Source organism: Raphanus sativus, chromosome 3, assembly GCF_000801105.2.
Source record: "Raphanus sativus cultivar WK10039 chromosome 3, ASM80110v3, whole genome shotgun sequence".
In the NCBI taxonomy this organism is placed as follows: Eukaryota; Viridiplantae; Streptophyta; class Magnoliopsida; order Brassicales; family Brassicaceae; genus Raphanus; species Raphanus sativus.
In genome coordinates this window covers 26,651,193-26,669,155 of record NC_079513.1, presented here as the reverse complement: position 1 = coordinate 26,669,155, position 17,963 = coordinate 26,651,193, and the positions used below count along the sequence as shown (strand labels likewise).

At 36.2% G+C, this 17,963-nt stretch overlaps 4 protein-coding genes and 1 non-coding gene across 5 annotated transcripts; 3 read left to right on the top strand and 2 right to left on the bottom strand.

The window, feature by feature from the left end:
* The first annotated feature begins 34 nt into the window (after positions 1–34).
* On the top strand, positions 35–2,036 carry LOC108847197 (uncharacterized). The gene is made up of 4 exons (XM_018620387.2): positions 35–328; positions 415–475; positions 601–745; positions 1,618–2,036. Exons 1-4 carry the CDS (start codon positions 112–114, stop codon positions 1,873–1,875), a joined length of 681 nt encoding a protein of 226 aa, XP_018475889.1. The 5' UTR covers positions 35–111; the 3' UTR covers positions 1,876–2,036.
* Positions 2,037–2,418: 382 nt separating this feature from the next.
* Positions 2,419–2,491, bottom strand: TRNAR-ACG (transfer RNA arginine (anticodon ACG)). The gene has a single exon. It is a non-coding gene; the product is annotated as a tRNA-Arg (tRNA).
* Positions 2,492–2,640: 149 nt separating this feature from the next.
* Positions 2,641–6,030, bottom strand: LOC108847196 (asparagine synthetase [glutamine-hydrolyzing] 3). The gene is made up of 13 exons (XM_018620385.2): positions 5,867–6,030; positions 5,492–5,630; positions 5,287–5,388; positions 5,007–5,148; positions 4,839–4,934; positions 4,634–4,728; positions 4,344–4,502; positions 3,954–4,256; positions 3,749–3,883; positions 3,575–3,655; positions 3,384–3,470; positions 3,188–3,295; positions 2,641–3,103 (listed from the first exon to the last, which is right to left on the bottom strand). Exons 1-13 carry the CDS (start codon positions 5,944–5,946, stop codon positions 2,888–2,890), a joined length of 1,743 nt encoding a protein of 580 aa, XP_018475887.2. The 5' UTR covers positions 5,947–6,030; the 3' UTR covers positions 2,641–2,887.
* A 1,761-nt stretch (positions 6,031–7,791) lies between these two features.
* Positions 7,792–9,651, top strand: LOC108845856 (ras-related protein RABH1e). The gene is made up of 6 exons (XM_018619047.2): positions 7,792–8,058; positions 8,279–8,349; positions 8,648–8,736; positions 8,887–8,998; positions 9,105–9,195; positions 9,299–9,651. The coding sequence occupies exons 1-6, from the start codon at positions 7,942–7,944 to the stop codon at positions 9,440–9,442; spliced, it is 624 nt and encodes a 207-aa protein (XP_018474549.1). The 5' UTR covers positions 7,792–7,941; the 3' UTR covers positions 9,443–9,651.
* Positions 9,652–15,820: 6,169 nt separating this feature from the next.
* On the top strand, positions 15,821–17,308 carry LOC108846241 (transcription factor MYB92-like). Its single transcript, XM_018619463.2, has 3 exons — positions 15,821–16,072; positions 16,190–16,319; positions 16,401–17,308. The coding sequence occupies exons 1-3, from the start codon at positions 15,940–15,942 to the stop codon at positions 17,140–17,142; spliced, it is 1,005 nt and encodes a 334-aa protein (XP_018474965.2). The 5' UTR covers positions 15,821–15,939; the 3' UTR covers positions 17,143–17,308.
* Positions 17,309–17,963: the final 655 nt, after the last annotated feature.

Genomic DNA, 17,963 nt, shown 5'->3' with positions numbered 1-17,963 from the left:
GTAAATCCTAAATCACCCACCATTGTGTTCCGTTGTTGTAAGCTCTTTCAAAGCTCCCTTCGAAATCTCCGTCTCTTCTCCTTCTTCTCTCTCTCTCTCACTCGATCGGCAATGGCTGCCCCCAACTCCATTTTCACCGCCGCACCGTCGCGAAATCTAGCACGTATCTCTCTCCACCAGTCATCATTGTCTTCACCGTTGAGTCCCCGGGTCACCAGATCGAACTCCGTCGCATTTCGTCCCAAACCCCGATCCAGCTCGCTCGTCTTCTGCTCCACCGATGAATCAAATGTCTCCTCCGCAGAGAAAGAGATCCCAATTGAACTCAGTAAGTGAACTTTCTCTAGTGGCATTCTGATTAGAATAATTTTAACACTTTTTTAGAAAAAATGTCAATATCTCGAATTTTGGCAGGGTACGAGGCTTATCCGACAGTGATGGACATTAACCAGATACGAGACATTCTGCCTCACAGGTGAAATCTTTCTTCTTGCACACTGTTTCTCTCTCTCTCTCTCTCTATATATATCTGAAGCTGTACTGTTCTGTTTCGTTGTCTTAATTTTAAAAAAGTTCCGACTTTTGGATTGGTTGTGTTAGGTTCCCGTTTCTGTTAGTGGATAGAGTGATAGAGTACACAGCTGGGGAATCTGCGGTGGCTATCAAGAATGTGACCATTAATGACAATTTCTTTCCTGGGCATTTCCCTGAGAGGCCCATCATGCCTGGTGTCCTCATGGTTGAGGTACTCATCTCATTGCATGCTTCTCTCTCTCTCTTAGCTTCACTCTTTTTGCTACTTGATCTTTGGATATCTTCGACATTACAGTTTGTATATATATATATATATATATTTTTTCTTTTTTACGACAATAGAATGCTTACTTATGCATACAAGCAGTAGTTAGCTGAATTGTTGGTTTTGAGTGGGTGACTCTTGGAAAATAGAATGGGGCTGAATATTTATGTTTAAGTTGAATTAAGAGTGAACTAAAGGTGAAGGCTTTGCTTTAAAGTTTCAGACTTTCAGTTTAAGAAAGGGACTGGATTTGAGAGTAAGATAGAATGTAACACCTTGGATCATAGCTTTATATGAACATTTGCTTTACTAGTAGCAATAGATCTATGTGCCATGAAATGATTAGGAGTCTCACTGTGTTACAGTTTTACTTGATCTTTGGAGATCTTGACATTACAGTTTGTCCTTGGTTTTACTTCCGGGAGTAGAAGAATGCTTATTCGTGTAATATATATATATATATATATATATATATATATATATATATATTATATAGTAGCCGGAGTTAGTTTAAGTGTTGATTTTGAGTGGTGACTCTTGGTAAACAGAACAGAGGTGTGAGAGTTTTTTTGGGTTAAGTTGAACTAAGAGGGAACTAAAGGTGAAGGCTTTGCTTTAAAGTTTCAGACTTTCAGTTTAAGAAAGGGACTGGATTTGAGAGTAAGAGAAGCTGTTGCAAAGGGTGCCTTGGATCATAGCTTTATATGTGGCATGATTGAAATCATTAGGAGGCTCATTATGTGTTCTAATAAGAGCTACATATAGTTTCTTCGTATAGATAGTTTTATCCGTTATTTTTGTCTTTTTGTTTCCCGCAGGCGATGGCTCAGGTGGGAGGAATAGTGATGCTGAATCCAGAAGTGGGGGGATCTAAAAGCAACTTCTTCTTTGCTGGAGTCGACAAAGTCAGGTTCAGAAAGCCTGTGATTGCTGGTGACACTCTGGTGATGAGGATGACGCTTGTGAAGCTGCAGAAGCGGTTTGGGATAGCCAAAATGGAAGGGAAAGCATACGTAGGGAACACTCTGGTATGCGAAGGAGAGTTCTTGATGGCTATGGGAAAAGAAGAGGAGTGATCATCTTCTCATTGCCTTTTGCTTCTTCTTTTTTCTCCTTACCCCTTGTGGGTACGAGTTATTTATCACACATTTGAGTCTTATTTCTATCTCCAGTTTCTGTTGTTTGTTACGAATGCTGTTGACCATTTAAAAGAAAATAATGAATTGGAATTATCACATCTTTAAGTTATCATTGCCTTTTGCTTGTTTTTCTTACCCTTGTGGCATACGAGATATAACAGCCTCTAGTTGCTATAAGCGACGTCACATGTGTATGGAAATGAAACTGTGAGTTATATGTGACTTGATGATGATGAGGAAGTAGAAGGCTATGTGAAGAAGCTCTGAAACAATGGTTTAACACAAAGTACTTTAAAAGCAGTTGATAAGACAAGTCACTGCCTGGTGGCACTGCCTGGTGGCTTTGGCTGTACAAATGTAATATTATACAGAGGCTGATGGTGTGCTAAAATGAAAAAAAGAATACGACTCTGCTGGCTTTGGCTGTACAAATGTAATATTATACAGAGGCTGATGGTGTGCTAAAATGAAAAAACAATACGACTCTGCTGGGGATCGAACCCAGAATCTCTGGTTTCGTAGACCAGCGCCTTATCCATTGGGCCACAGAGTCCTTTTGATAGTTGTATGGTACATTAAGTTTATATCACTTGCAAACTCAAACAAAGAACATTGAGAAGAACTCAACCAAAAATTAGTTTGATCAACTCAAATTGTTTGTAACTCCCATAAGCCAAAACTAAAATACTCAAGAGTCAAAACTGAATGAAACAAATCTAGATTGAACACAGTTGAACAATTCATCAAACAGAGAAGAAAAGCAACGTTCACAATCACCAGCAACTTAGGTACATCCTCAGAAACTCCTAACTCAATTCAGTTAAAAGAGACAAACTTATTGTACTTATTCATCCTACGAAAGAAGAGAAGTATTGTCTTTTTGAGAAAAAAGAGAGAAATGCGCATAGCAAAAGAGAGAGAAATGTGCATAGCATTGTCTTGTTTATCCTCAAACAATGGCTTCTGCAGTCTTCTCTGCCAGCTTCTGTAGCTTCTCAGGACGAGTATCTTCAGCCTTATCTCCTTCGTAAGCTGCAACATGAACTCCAAGAGCTGCACGACCCGACGGGTCAAGGTTCCCTTTCCAAGCTGCGTCCCACTCCACAGCTTTTGCTGTGCTACATGCTACACTTGGACCTCCTGGTACAGTAGCTCTAGCAGCGCTCTGCTCATATATATTCCAAACAAAGAAAAAACATATCAGAGCAGAGATCTAAACTATTCATACAAAGAAAAGAATGATAACAACCTTAGGGAAGAACTTTTCAAAGATGGCTCTGTAGTAATAAGCTTCCTTTGTCAAAGGTGTGTTATCAGGGAAGACAAAGTTTGCGTTCGTCAGCATTGCGTCGGAGACCTAACCAAAGAGACAAATGAAAGAACCAGATTACTGTGCTGTGACTTAAGACTCTTCTTCATATGATTAAAAGAGATATCTTATTTACATGTTTGTTGGCATGATCTTTCAGACCATCAATCCAGCTGTACCCAACTCCATCACTGAACTGTTCTTTCTGCCTGTACAGAATGTGCTGCATTTTCACCCAAGAAAAAACAAAAAGAGATGAGAGAACTTGTAAGCAAAGCTACATACTGTCACCAAATTGCAGGAAGCACAAAGTTTTGGTAAGAGAACCTTTGGTAGATAAGGGTTCTTCTCATCATCAAAGGCATTGCGCAACACCCATTTCTCGATCCTTCCCAAATCAGGCCTGATCTGCAATGTAGTTTAGACCAAATATTTTATCAAATACAGTGTTATATACTGAGGAATCAAAAGGAAACGATGAGAAAGAAAGATACCACATACCATTTTCCACTCTGGATCAATGCTCATTGCTACATCTAAGAACTCTTTGTCGAGGAAAGGTACACGAGCCTCAACACCCCATGCAGAAGTTGATTTGTTAGCCCTCAAGCAATCATATTGATAAAGAGCTTTGATCTGCAGCAGCACACAAAACAACGTTCAGAAATTTACAGCAAAGGCAGAGTAGTAACTCTAAAGGCGTTACCTTACGGCATGTTTCCTCATGTAATTCTTTCTTGTTAGGTGCTTTATGAAAGTACAAATACCCTCCAAAGATCTCATCAGAGCCTTCACCAGAGAGAACCATCTTCACACCAAGCGATTTGATTTTTCTCGACATGAGAAACATGGGAGTGCTTGCTCTTATAGTAGTCACGTCATAGGTCTCAACATGGTATATAACTTCTTCTATGGCATCTATCCCTTCCTGAACTGTAAAGTGCAACTCGTGGTGGCGAGTTCCTAGATAGTCAGCAACTTCTTTACCAGCTTTAAGATCCGGAGATCCCTGCAAAAGAAAAGCAAAAAGGGTTAAATAAATAACAAAATTTTGATGAAAACATTTGAGTCGTCAGGTAAAAGCCTTTAAAGAGACCTTTAAACCAATACAAAACGTGTGTAGCTTCGAACCCCACTGACGAGCATCTGATTTTTCCAAATGGCGTATAGCCACTGAAGCAACGAGGGATGAGTCTAGTCCTCCAGAGAGAAGGACACCAAAAGGCACATCAGTCATTAGTCTCTTTATCACAGCCTGCAAAGTCAACAATATGATCATCACAAGAAGGAACATTCTTCATAGCATCTCGAGTAACTAAACAAAACACTATAAATGGGAAAATGAAAAATTTGAGACCTTGAGGAGGATAAAGCTCCAGAATTTACCTTCTCGAAAGTATCGCGCAATACTAAGGGATCATAAGGGGTTGAAGGAACCAGCTCAGAGAACCATGGTGGGTTGTACCACCTCCTAAGACCACCTACAAGAAATGGTAAACCTAAATTTTGAACTCTGTGGTGTGGCCAAAGCGATGGAAGTAAGCCAAGAAACATCATGAAGTTACTGTAAAAGAGATATGAGATTGCAAACCTTGTTTACTGGAATAGATGTGGCCTGGGGGAAAAGCCATAAACTGTTCACAATCATCACTAAGTGCTTTCATCTCAGAAGCAAACCAGACAGAACCTGTGGAAAGAAGATTTGTTTAACCAGTAATCAAATGAAAAGGATTACAAATGTAGAGAAACGTGAACGCACCATCGACACCCCAGCCAATGTAGAGTGGGATGACACCAATGGGATCCCTTACAGCAATATAACTTTTGTCCTTAGTATCAAGAAGGACAAATGCAAACATGCCGTCCAACATGTTGATAAACTCCTCTCCATGTTCTTCGTACTGCAGAAGAATAAATCAAACAAATGCCTTAACGATAGAAACAGAGTCTAATCACACAAAAATTATTTCGTAGAAATGCAGAAAACACACAACATCTATCTATTTATCTATCTAGGGAAGCAAGAAATTGTAACTTACAAGATGGGCAAGCACTTCACAATCACTCCCAGTGTGGTACTTGTGAGACTTCAGACTTTCACTTTCACGCAATGCCTTGTGGTTGTATATCTCTCCATTGACCTGAAAGCAAAGTAAAGCCTTGTGGTGTGACTCATGTTTTCTTGTGTAATGAATGCTATCATCTGAGAAGGAAATATGATTAAGACAGAAGTCAAAACGTTACCGTGACAACGACGGTCTTGTCTTCGCTGTAGAGAGGTTGGTCTCCAGAAATGGGGTCAATGATGGCCAAACGCTCATGAGCCAAGTAACAATCCTCATAACAATGGAGCCCACTCCAATCAGGACCTCTATGCCTCAATCTACACACAAAAAAAATTCAAACAGATCTTAACCATTCATTCAATCAATCAATCTTTCACGATTACATGTGCATTTCATTAAACAAAAGTCACATCATTTTATCCATAAAGTTTGAAACTTTCCTCTTCCAAATCAAAAACCCATTAACGTTTACAACATTACACAGCCAAGGAGATCGAGAAACGAAAATGGAGACACGATAAAGGAGATGACTTTTATGGATTTGAGAACATACCTGCGAGAGAGTTTGATGATACGAGAACGTGTGGCTTGGGAGTTATCGACGCAGCCTAGGACAGCAAGAATCCCACACATGGTTGGTGGATGGATGGATGGATGGTGGCGGCAAGACAGAACACAACGGCTTCTGAGAAATGGACGCTGAAAGAAAACAACTAAAAGGATGATCTTTATAACGTGGGCTCGACTCAATCACAGCCGTTGAATTGTTATTTTTTATTTCCAAAATAGAAAAGATTCGGTTTTTATTTACCCTAGTTTGCTTTGACTCGTTGAATCTTGGGAAAAGATTCTCGAGAATAAAACGAAAGTTAATTTGATGAGTAGGTGTTACTTTACCATAGGATATACACTTACTACGACATAAAATATAGTTTAATACAGCTTCTAACGACGTCGTTTTAGAGCATGTTTATCCCTAATATCGACTTGGATTTTTTTTTTTATCTTTCTCGAATTAAAAAAAAAATTAAGATGTACCAATCGTGGGCCGCCACGTATCGTGGAGCCTGTGAACAAATCCAAAAAAAATATTATCACCAAAAGATTTCTTCTCTTTTTTTCTTCTTGGTTCCCACCCTTGTGGTCCCCCCCACCGAGAAATTCCTCGCCATCCTGCAATAATTATGGTTTTAGAACCTTTCACAGTTCATCAGTTTGCAACTTTGCATAGTCTTCTTATTCTATCATATGTTGTGAATGATGAGTCTGAAACAAGGATGCAACAATTAGCTGTGAATGCTTTTTTTTCTTGGTTTTGTGATGAAATCACAAGAGAGGTACTGTACTACTACCTTGAGAAACATATCAATTGCTCTAGAGATGCCGTCATGGCATTTCCAAACAACATTTCTGCTAAAACCTGAACTTGGTGATGGATAGACATGGATCTTTTGCAATCTCGGCTAGGTAATTGGATTGTTATGCTTGACTTTCCTTGGACCTGTTGATGTTGTTGTTGATGCAATGATGCGCATGTATCAAGTGATACTCAAGAATCCTGTGAACTCCGTCCACCTAGTATATATCATGTATACCTCAGGTGAGCTGCATGCGCATAGTATGTCAACAGAAGTATAACTCTTAAATAAATAAGAGTTATGTTTCATGGGATTTGTCGATTTCGGTTTCGCTTTGATTGATTTAGATTTTCAGATTTTTGGTATTATGTTCGTAAGTCTTATTCGAGTTTTACTAATTATCGAATTAGATTTGGTTCGATTCTATTTGGGCTCAGTTCAAATCAGATTTCAGTATTTGAAATCGTTTAAAAGTATTATTTAAACCTGAAAATTGACAAAAAAATTCAAAATATATAAATTATTACAAAATGATTAAAATTAGTTGAAATATCTAAACTAACTAAAATTTATTCAAAATAAAAAAATAAAATAAACTACAAAAATCTTTAGAATACTATAAAATATCTAAATTATCTTAACATATATAAAATAATAATATATTTAACTAATTCTTTCTATCTTCTACTTCATATTTCAGTTGGGTTTAGATGGTACCCAAATTCCACAGTAATAAACTTATCAATCATATTTGGATATATTTTCATAACGATTCAGTTCCAGAGTCATTTTTTATTCGGGTCTATGTAGATACTTCGACTCGAGATAAAAACACTCAAAAGTATCACCATTGTCCTCGTTATATATGTGCATTAGTAAAATATATTTTAATTACTTACTTTGTGTGCATTTAGAATAAACTTTCAACGTTTTTTTTCTTTATATTTGAAGTAAAAGAAAATTATTTCTTTGCTTTGATAAATCGCAAAGTGACTAATTTTTCTTTAATAAATATATTTTTTTTTCTTTATCAATAAGTTATACTTTCGCGAAGCCAGTTACAAAAAAAAAAAAAAAGTTATACTTTCGCGGTTGGCGGTTACTTTTTTTGCGTCTAGAGAGCCAATAATATAAACGCGTCAAAACTCAAACCTCGTCTTCGATTCTCAAATCTGTACCTGAAAAATCTCAAACTCTCAGATCTGCCAATACCTCTCTCTTATCGTGACGGTGAAGAGAGAGAGAGAGATCTCTCGAGAGCGAGAAAAAAATGGCGGCGGTGACACCATTAGCAAAGTTCAAGCTCGTCTTCCTGGGAGATCAATCCGTCGGCAAGACCAGCATCATCACTCGTTTCATGTACGACAAATTCGATACCACCTATCAGGTTTGTTTGAATCCCACTGATCGGTCGGTTTCTCTATAGATCAATCAGAAACGCAGAGTGATTCGCGATCGTTATGATGTATTTGTGTTGTGTGAGATTTGGAATCAGAATTCGAAAATTTTGAAAATGTGATGCGTAATGTGGAATCAGATTCGAAAATGTATGTGATTGTGATTCGTTCGTTATGTTATATTGTGTGTTTGTTTGCAAAATATTGCAGGCAACGATTGGGATTGATTTCTTGTCAAAGACAATGTACCTTGAGGATAGGACTCTTCGTCTCCAGCTTTGGTATAATCATCTTACGCCAATTCATGCTTTTATTTTAGCTTTCATATTAATTAATATATGAATTTTGCTTAAGATGCTTAAGGTTGTATGTTCATTTCGAAAAGCGCCAAATATAATCAAGTCCTGACTAGCTGCTAGATAACATGTATATCATCTCTGTTGACTAGTGAATTTTCATTCTTTTAGATATATATATATATATATATATATATATATATTTGTTTTTTATGGTTATAGTCTCTGGTGCTTGATGATATGTGCGTTTCAATAAGCGGCTTCCCATTTTATTACGGTACAGGGATACTGCCGGGCAGGAAAGGTTTCGAAGTCTGATACCAAGTTATATCAGAGATTCCTCTGTTGCTGTCATTGTCTATGATGTTGCTAGTAAGACCTCTTTTTGACAACTTTTCAGCTTTACAATCTACACTGGATCAACACTACCTGTTATGGACATCTTTTCTTTGAATAAATCGTAGTTCTCGCATATTTTGCAAGAATGGTTTTGTAAAGTCTCGTACTTTTGTCAATGTACAGATAGGCAGTCGTTCTTGAACACCTCGAAGTGGGTTGAGGATGTTCGTACAGAGAGAGGTAACGACGTCATAATTGTTCTGGTGGGTAACAAAACTGATCTCGTTGACAAGAGGTAAGGCACCTGACTTAACCTTAATGATGATGACATCAAAATCCAATGAATAAGTTGGATGTAAACTTTTTTATTTTATTTAGCTATCAACTTGACATTTTGACAGGCAAGTGTCGATAGAGGAAGGGGATAACAAAGCTCGTGATTTTGGAGTTATATTCATAGAGACGAGTGCAAAAGCAGGATTTAACATCAAGGTGAGAGAACCAACTATCTATCCTAATGACTGTTTTAAAGCTCTTGAAAATTCTTTAAAATAACGTTTTTGTTTTCTTTGGGTGTTTTTTTGTAAACTTGTAGCCACTTTTCCGGAAGATTTCAGCAGCATTACCAGGAATGGATACACTTTCTTCAGCGAAACAAGGCGATATGGTTGATGTCAACCTTAAGTCATCGAACCATTCGTCTCAAGCGGACCAACAAAGTGGTGGCTGTTCGTGTTGATTAATTTTTTATTAAAAAAAATATACTTTTAACAGCAACAGAGTATGGAGATTTAAAAAATATTCATAACTTGATGGAGTAAAATAAACTCTGGTGTAAGGTAAGAGATTTTTACTTGGAGTCTCTAGTATTCTTTAAGATGTTTTTGAGTTCAATATGGAGATGTGTAATAATGACACGCTTGCAAGCTTAAGAAGAATGTTTCGCTCTGTTCTGGTTAGTGATTACTCAGTTTTTTATTTACAGCATACACTGTCAATCTCTGTCTCCCACATTGTAAGACAGATACAAAGTTAGAAAAGATATTCTATATCACATATTAATTTTGTTTATTACTAAACTCAAATGTCCTCAAAGTGTAAGATGTAATGCCATCCATATTGCTGGTTCCTACTAGCAGCCCATTGGGTTCTCACCTCTTTCAGCACAAGCCTTGCGTATGTAGTTCCATCAGTTTTACATTAGTGAGCAAACAACTAAAATAAAATTTCATCCTATAAACTCTTGTCATCAGTTTGTATTTTCTTCTCATGTTGAATTTATGAATTTTCCCATTATTTAAGTTTCAACTTAAATTAAAAAAAATCTAAAAGGCTTGTTTCACAATGATATTTTTTGACATGTCAATATCACTAATTGAGAAGTGTCCTACAATAATACTACATCCACAAGCAAACAAATTTGTCGCTCAAAAAATATTACAATTTGTTTTAGAAATTATTTGCTGCCACCATCTGATTTCATATTTCTTTTTGGAAACAAGTTAAAATATTTGTTATGAATAAAATAAGATATGGTCCCTTTTCACCTTTGAGAATAAAATAAAATTTTGTATACAGACAATTGGAGAAGAATCCAAAAATGGCGGGAAATTTGAGAAAATTATTTAGGCTTTTTCCATAGGGTTCATAAAAAGTCTGTCACAAGAGGAGATTTGTGACAGTGTTTGCGTGATTGGCACGCTACTTTAGCTGTGTGTAACTAACCATTTGGGTTTCCTCGGATGGAGAAAATAGAAAGACAAAGAGAAATCGAGCGAAGAAACCCTAGATGGCGGTTGCTGCCGCTGACGGGGAGAGGATTCGCGATCTCTCGATGAACGAGGTCACCGACTGCAATTTCGGATCTTTTTTGTTTGTTTACAGGCTGAGCCGGTATGTAGGTAAACCGATATCTCTAATTATGGAAAAAAATCGAAATTTAGGAAAATGCTTGGTCCTTTCGCTGGAAACAAACCCTATACTATACAACATAAGGCGTTTCTCTATGCTTCTTACGGATGAGAAGGTATTTCATTTATCGATCTCTAGGTTTTCTGGAACTAATACTGGAGATATTGACTTGGATAATGGGAAGCAGACTTGGATAGTTTCCCTAAGCATGTGCTATGTTCTTATCAACTTGATTGTTTTAGGTCTTGATTCTTTTCACATTTGCTTGTCCCCTATGCCATGAAAAGACTATAAACAATGCTCTCATCCATAGAACATCTTGTTTGCAGATTTGGTTCATATTGACATTCTGTCTGATGCAGCAGTTTTCAAGCTAATCAATGTCTTCCTCTTCCAAGCCACCCATCTCTTGTGTGGGGATGACAACGTACTGGATAGTTAGTCTACCATCTCCTACTATTCTGGTAAACTTAAGTGATAATTTGTTCTTTGATTTTCTTAATTCAAGAGTTTTGTCAGCCATTTGTGACTTATATATATGCCCAACACATATAACTATACAACTTTCTCCAGCTTCGATGATATATATTATGTCATATTTAAGTCTAGGTTGGCATTGATAAGTATATGTTTCCAGGTTTCTGTTTCAAGCCATAGGAGTTTGCTATCCAAAGGTAGGTCGCTACAGTTCAATACAGGTTTCTCATCTTTTTTCAGTAGCTAGCAAAAATTGTAGGATGGTAAGTTGTAATAGTCTGATGTCATGTCTTTGTGTAGTACTGCTTGTTAATAACTGTTGGTTCACTTGTCTGCTGGACTCATGTACAAAGATGGTTATTTTCTAGTGTCTTGTTATTGGAATTACTAGATGGTTGAAAAAATAAAAGATCTACTCCATGATGATTTACCCAATATAGTTTTCTAAAGGTTAAGTCAAAGATATTCGGAAAGATCTGTCATATAATTATATAGGGAAATCGTCAAAATTATAGACTTTTCTGCATAATTTATCGGTTGTTATTTCTTTTCACTATTATATTAAGTTTTGGGGTTTGCATCTTTAATCTTTGAGCTGTTTACATCTATCAGTATACTGTTTTTACAGATTCTAATCTCAAATTGACCCAACTTTCCAGCGTATCATTAATATAGTTTGGGAGAAATCCTGTGTGTTTTCCCGTTTCTCTGAATAAGAGAGGGATAAAGTTGAAGCTTTGAGGGATAGGGCAGCGTTTCCTTAATGTTGAGTTCTACCGGTTCAAAATGAGTACAAAATGCTTAGGACAAAGAGCAGATCTAAAGGCGACTTGTGAGGTTTACTCATAGATAGCTTTATGTACTTTATTGGAACTTAGTTTAAAGATTTGAACTACCAACCATGTGTTTTAGAGTTCTGCACAGCTTTTTATGATGCTTTTTGTCAAGATTATCTATTATGAATCCTATTCTTACGTGTATATTCATGCAGAGATCTTCGTACTTTTTTGGGTCAGGCCATGTGACTTACTTTTCATGCAAAAAGCTTCCCCAGTCTTTTGTCTTTAAACTCGTACTTTCGTGTAAAGATCAAACACTTTGCCTGTTTGCTCTAGCGACTACCTTCTTAAAAGCAACAATGTTTTTTTTTCCAGATTTTCTTATTCTCTTCTGCTTGATGCTTGCTGCTTGCTGGTGAGGAAAACGATGTACTCAAAGAACATGGAGAGTGGCATGGCGACTCTCTCTAAATATCTCTTAGTTCTGAGGTTTGTAAATTAATTCTTCTTCCCATTTCTTCTTCTAATCACTAGTATACTCATTCAGTACAGACTATAATGCAGCAAATTAATGTGGTTGCTACAAGCACATTTAAACTTACTATAGTAAAAGTATTTCAAAATTTTATAGTTTTCCCTCTGTATTTAGCTATGTTGATTGGTGATATTAAAGAAACTGTCTAGGGAACATCATACTTTTGAGCACAGCATTCATGAAAAAGATGACACATCCTATATACCTTTATCACATGACTTGTAAAAGATAACTAACTTTGTCACTTAAAATAAGTATATAACTTTTTATACTTATTTTAAGATTGTTTACTGAACAAATCTCGTTTGTTTGGTTTATGATTCGTAGTTGTACTGACCTCATATCTTTTTCATAGTAGAGCTCAAAATTTTTAAAAGGTATATGTTCAAGAAAATATGTCCAATCTTGATGTTAGTGGAGATTTGTGAATATAATAAAGATAGACATGAACTAGATCCAAATATAATTGTTATAAGAAACTTTTACCGCAAATGCACTATAAACTTGATAAACTAAATCAGGAATCAAGTTGAGAAAGCCACTATTAATCCTTTTGACGCTAAACATTTTTGTTTTTTTCAACTTAAAAACACTTTTTACTCTTAAGTATTTGTAGATGGAGCAAAGATGATGCTTATTTACTATTATAAAGAGTGGTTTGGTTTACTATACTATATAGATTTAATTTTTGTATTTTCATTTACCAATTTGATCATAAAGGTGAATTATGTATAGAATACTCAATCCCCAATAAACACATAGCTGACTTTGCTTTATGAGGTAGATTAAAAATTCATCATTAATCTTCTTGGTTTGTTAAAGATTCATCATTAAATACACATAATCTGTAGTGTTTTCCCTCTTTGCGTTTAGTTAATTTACTTATGTTACGATTCCTCTTCAACTGTTTTTATTTGTTGATGTAGATATATCTCACTACATGATAGATGTCGTTGTTGCATCCAAAGTAATATATTCATAGAGCCTAATGGATTGCGTATTCTTTCATTGTTAGCTTCTTCCATGTTTTTTACTGTCTTTAGCTGTAAAACAACCACCTAAATGACATTTAGTGGTTGATAGTTAACAGAACAACACTTAAGACCATATATGCTTTCAGGAACCCTCACTGGTGATGATTACATCCGAAAAACAAGCATTCTGGTTTCCGCTAACTTGTATAAGTATACCAAGAGTACGTATTACGCACCATATATAGATTTTATGGAATTTTGAAGTTTGTTGAAATTGAGCTCAGGTAAATGCATAGGTTGATGAAATGTATATTCACGTTCACATACACTAGGGAAAGGGCTAAGTATGTTCATTGCTGGCATGGAAAGTCCGATATTTCAGACCTACGCGTTGTTTAGAAACTTAGGAGAAGAAGCAATTCAGCTGTTTAGCTGGCGTTTACAACCAAGTTGTTTTATTTATTTATTAGAAGAGGAGAATGGTTTATGTGACATCAAATATCTCATAAATAAAAATACCTTTGCGATAACCTAGGCCCTTCCTTAATTCTTTAGTATTATCGGTACCTGCTTCCTCTATATATTCGAGACTGTGGTCCACTCTGCGAGGAACCCTAACTCAACAAGCAATTCAAATCACTCATTCTCCATATTATATTAATATTTTTGCGAGAGTTCTTGTTTTTAAACCCCTTTTTGAAAATTCGTAGGCTTTTTCTTGCCTATGTATAATGATAATCGTAAGCTTAAACCATTCTGAACTCTAGGATACATGATCCTGGGATTATTTCGCTTATGGCTTTCATTAACTGGCTTCTGATATGGCTTTGTAACTCTACATGAAAATATTACAAATTTAGTTTCTTACATGATGGACTATATATAACTGGAAACGTATGCTCAGGAATCTTTGTTGGGTAATCTAGGCTTATTTGTTGCGTACGTATTCGCATGTTTATACTCGCAGTGAAGGTATAAATGTGTTGAATGACAATATGGTACTGCAAATCCAAATATGCTCAGAGTATCATATTTCATTTTGACTTACAGTTTCTGCACACACTAAAGTACCTTCTAGAAACTGACAGATTTGATGCCCTCATTTGGTAAAACTTCTTATTGTTAGATTTTTCTATGTTTCTAAATTAGATTTTGTTTCTTGATATTGGGTTTTGTAGTTTGAAACTACGCACGAAACCTCTGATCTTCATTATATAGAAGACACATAAGAAAAAGACAAGATCTCAAGATATGACATTGGCTGCAATACTGAGGCGGAGGGAGAAGATCTTTTAGGTTTCAAAGATGGTGGAAATTAGATAATTTTCTGCACCCACCTCTTCCCTAACCAGCTCCTTCCTAACGGTCATCATCATCAATAGTAAGTTATCACTTCTACCATGTCCTCCATATTTGTCTGTCCATTTTTAACATCTTCTGTGAAAACAATCTTTTGCTTTGTTACGAATTGTATTTATTTCCACAAAATGATACGAAACCAATACTGATATGCTTTCCATGTTGCATAGTAAGTTTTCTTCTTAGAAAAAGCACTGGAGGGTTGGAAAATTCTGCAAGTATCACCTAAATTTTGCTATATCAGGACTTTCTCATGTGTCAAACATGAAATTACACTGTCATATCAGACCCTCTCTGCATCTTTTATTTGCCGCATAATACATATCTATGGACTTGTTTTAGTTTCATATTCTTGAAGCATTTTCATTTTCATAGACAATAGTTCTTAGGGTTCATTACTTGAATTTTGTTTGGTTTGTTGGTCATAGCTTTAACTGATATGAAAAATACAATAATACATACATATATGATATATAAAAATAAATAAGCCATGGAAATGGATGATGCGAGAAGACCTATTTTGCGTGACAGAGGAGATGTCTCTCTGGCCACCCTTTTGTTGCCATATGTTTTTTTTTGTTCGTCTCCAATGATTAAAATACATAACTACCAGTTTCATCCTCCTATCAAATTCCCTTTATTGTCCTTCTCCTCCATCATTGCCTACTCGGAGAAGATACTTTTAAAGATTTCATTAAAAAAAGGATGATAAAACCTTCTAGCTTGAGTTGATCCGTGTATTTTTCTTGTTTGTGTGGAAACAACTGTGAAAAGACCGAGCAATAATTATGTGTTATTATTCTCCTTGACAAATGCAGGATTTGATACTAGGGCATAGTGATGGCTACTGATGAACTGCTTCCCACTTAAATACAAAATAAGAGAAACAGTTGATATGTGTTTGTTGATTGAAGAAGGCTGCTCCCTAGATGATAAGACAAGAAGAAGAATTTACACTGGTAAGGAGCGTATGTAGGGAATATTAGAATAATGATTAGAAAAATATGGAATTGAAAGGTGAAAATGACATGGTTGTTTTGGTAAGCGCGTATAGGAAATAAACACGTGATCAATGGACATGAAAAAAAGGGGGCTAGGTTTAATATAAATAGAAATAAGAAGCAGTTAATGGTTGTGAAGAGAGGCAAGCGAACAAATCTCAGAGATAGTTGTTAATTAGATAAAAGAGAGATCAGCGAACATGAGAAGATCTCTTTGTGGTGATGACTCTGGTCTCAAGAAAGGTCCTTGGACTCCTGAAGAAGATGAGAAACTTGTCAACTATGTCCAAAAACATGGCCATAGTAGCTGGACAGCTCTTCCCAAGCGTGCTGGTACCTGATTTATTCTTGTTGCTGTTGTTTTATAGCTTATCATGTGACTGTATGTCTCTTTCTATCTATCTATCTCTCTCTCTCTCTCTCTCTCTCTCTCTCTCTCTCTCTCTGTAGGTCTTAACAGGTGTGGGAAGAGTTGCAGGCTAAGATGGACTAACTACTTGAGACCTGACATCAAGCGAGGGAGATTCTCTCCGGAGGAGGAACAGACTATTTTGAACCTTCATGCAGTTCTTGGAAACAAGTAATCTTCTGATTCTTTTTGATTTTATAGTCAACGGTTTTGGGTTCTTGTACTGATTGTTTATGATGATGATGTTATAAGGTGGTCAACGATTGCAAACAACTTACCAGGGAGAACAGACAACGAGATCAAGAATTTCTGGAACACCCATTTGAAGAAAAAGATGATTCAGATGGGAATTGACCCAATGACTCATCGTCCAAGACCTGATGTCTTCTCCAGCTTATCTCATCTTGTGTCTATGTCCTCTAACCTTAGAGATTTTGTTGATATGCAGCTACAGTTTCAAACTGATCAAGAGCAAACTATACTGAAGCTCCAAACCGAGATGGCAAAACTTAAATTGTTACAATACCTTCTTCAACCACCTTCCATGAATAACAACATTAACCCTAATGACCTTGACACTCTCAGTCTCCTCAACTCTATTGCCTCCTTCAAAGAAACTAATACCACCAGCAATAATCTCGACCATGGTTCCTATCTTCAGTACTTCAACAGCGTACCATCCCTAACCGGACCATCATCAGTTTTCCCCCAAGATCTTGAGGACAATCACTTTAAATTCTTCACTCAAAGAGAGAACCTGCCAATATCTCCAGTCTGGCTCTCGGATCCCTCCAGCTCAAATCAGAGTTTGGTACCTTCTCTTGATCCTTCATCTGCTGTGAGTGATGATGATCTTATTAGAAACCGATACATTATTGAAGATGTCAATAGCAATCTCATGACCTCTTCAATTCGTCAAGAGTCAGGAGCTTCAGCTTCAGCTGTATGGCCTGATCATCTACTGGATGATTCCATATTTTCCAACATTGTTTAGCCTTCGTTCTTTTTCAGGTATGTTTTGGAGGAACTCAAAAATCAAATTTGTTTGAGAATGTATTTGCGTATCTATATGTATTGTAGACACATCATATATGTGTGTTCATTTTGTGGATTGTAAAGTACAGTACATGTTTCATAACTCATATGCCTGCTGTTATCAATGGTCTTTAGCATATATATATGTTTCTCAACCCTTATCCGAGTTTATATATATATATAGAGATGATTCTAGTGAAGTGGAGGTCACTTGTAGTTGTAATTAGGGTTTTTTCATAATTGTTTGAATCTTTTGTTTTACTTCTATAGTTCTATACCTTATAGATCTTATAACACACACTATCAATTTAATTTTTAAGCAAACATCAAACAAACTGAAGGCTGATTTGTTTAATTGCCATTCATATGATCATATATATCTTTTTGGTTTGCTAATAGCAAATAATGGAAGAAATGAAGAAGAAGCATGTGATCGGCTGGCTAACAATAATATAAAAAAGGCAAGTAGATGTTTTAATAATAACAAAACAAAGATAATGTGAGGTCAGATCAGGGATCTCTGATTAAGTTAAAGAATAATTCATTCATTGAGCCTTTTACGGCAAAGATCTAGTGCCTTGAAAAAGTTAGTATTGAATTACATCCGAATCCGAATGGATAATGTATTATCCCATTTTCTTTTGTCAACTTGTTTTTCACCATATATATTTTTTTTTGGCACAAGTTTTTCACCATATTTAATCTAAACTAGATAGTTTATCCAAAGTTCTCTTAAAACTTAACAGATCAATAAGTTAACCATTTCACTAGGGGAAGCCG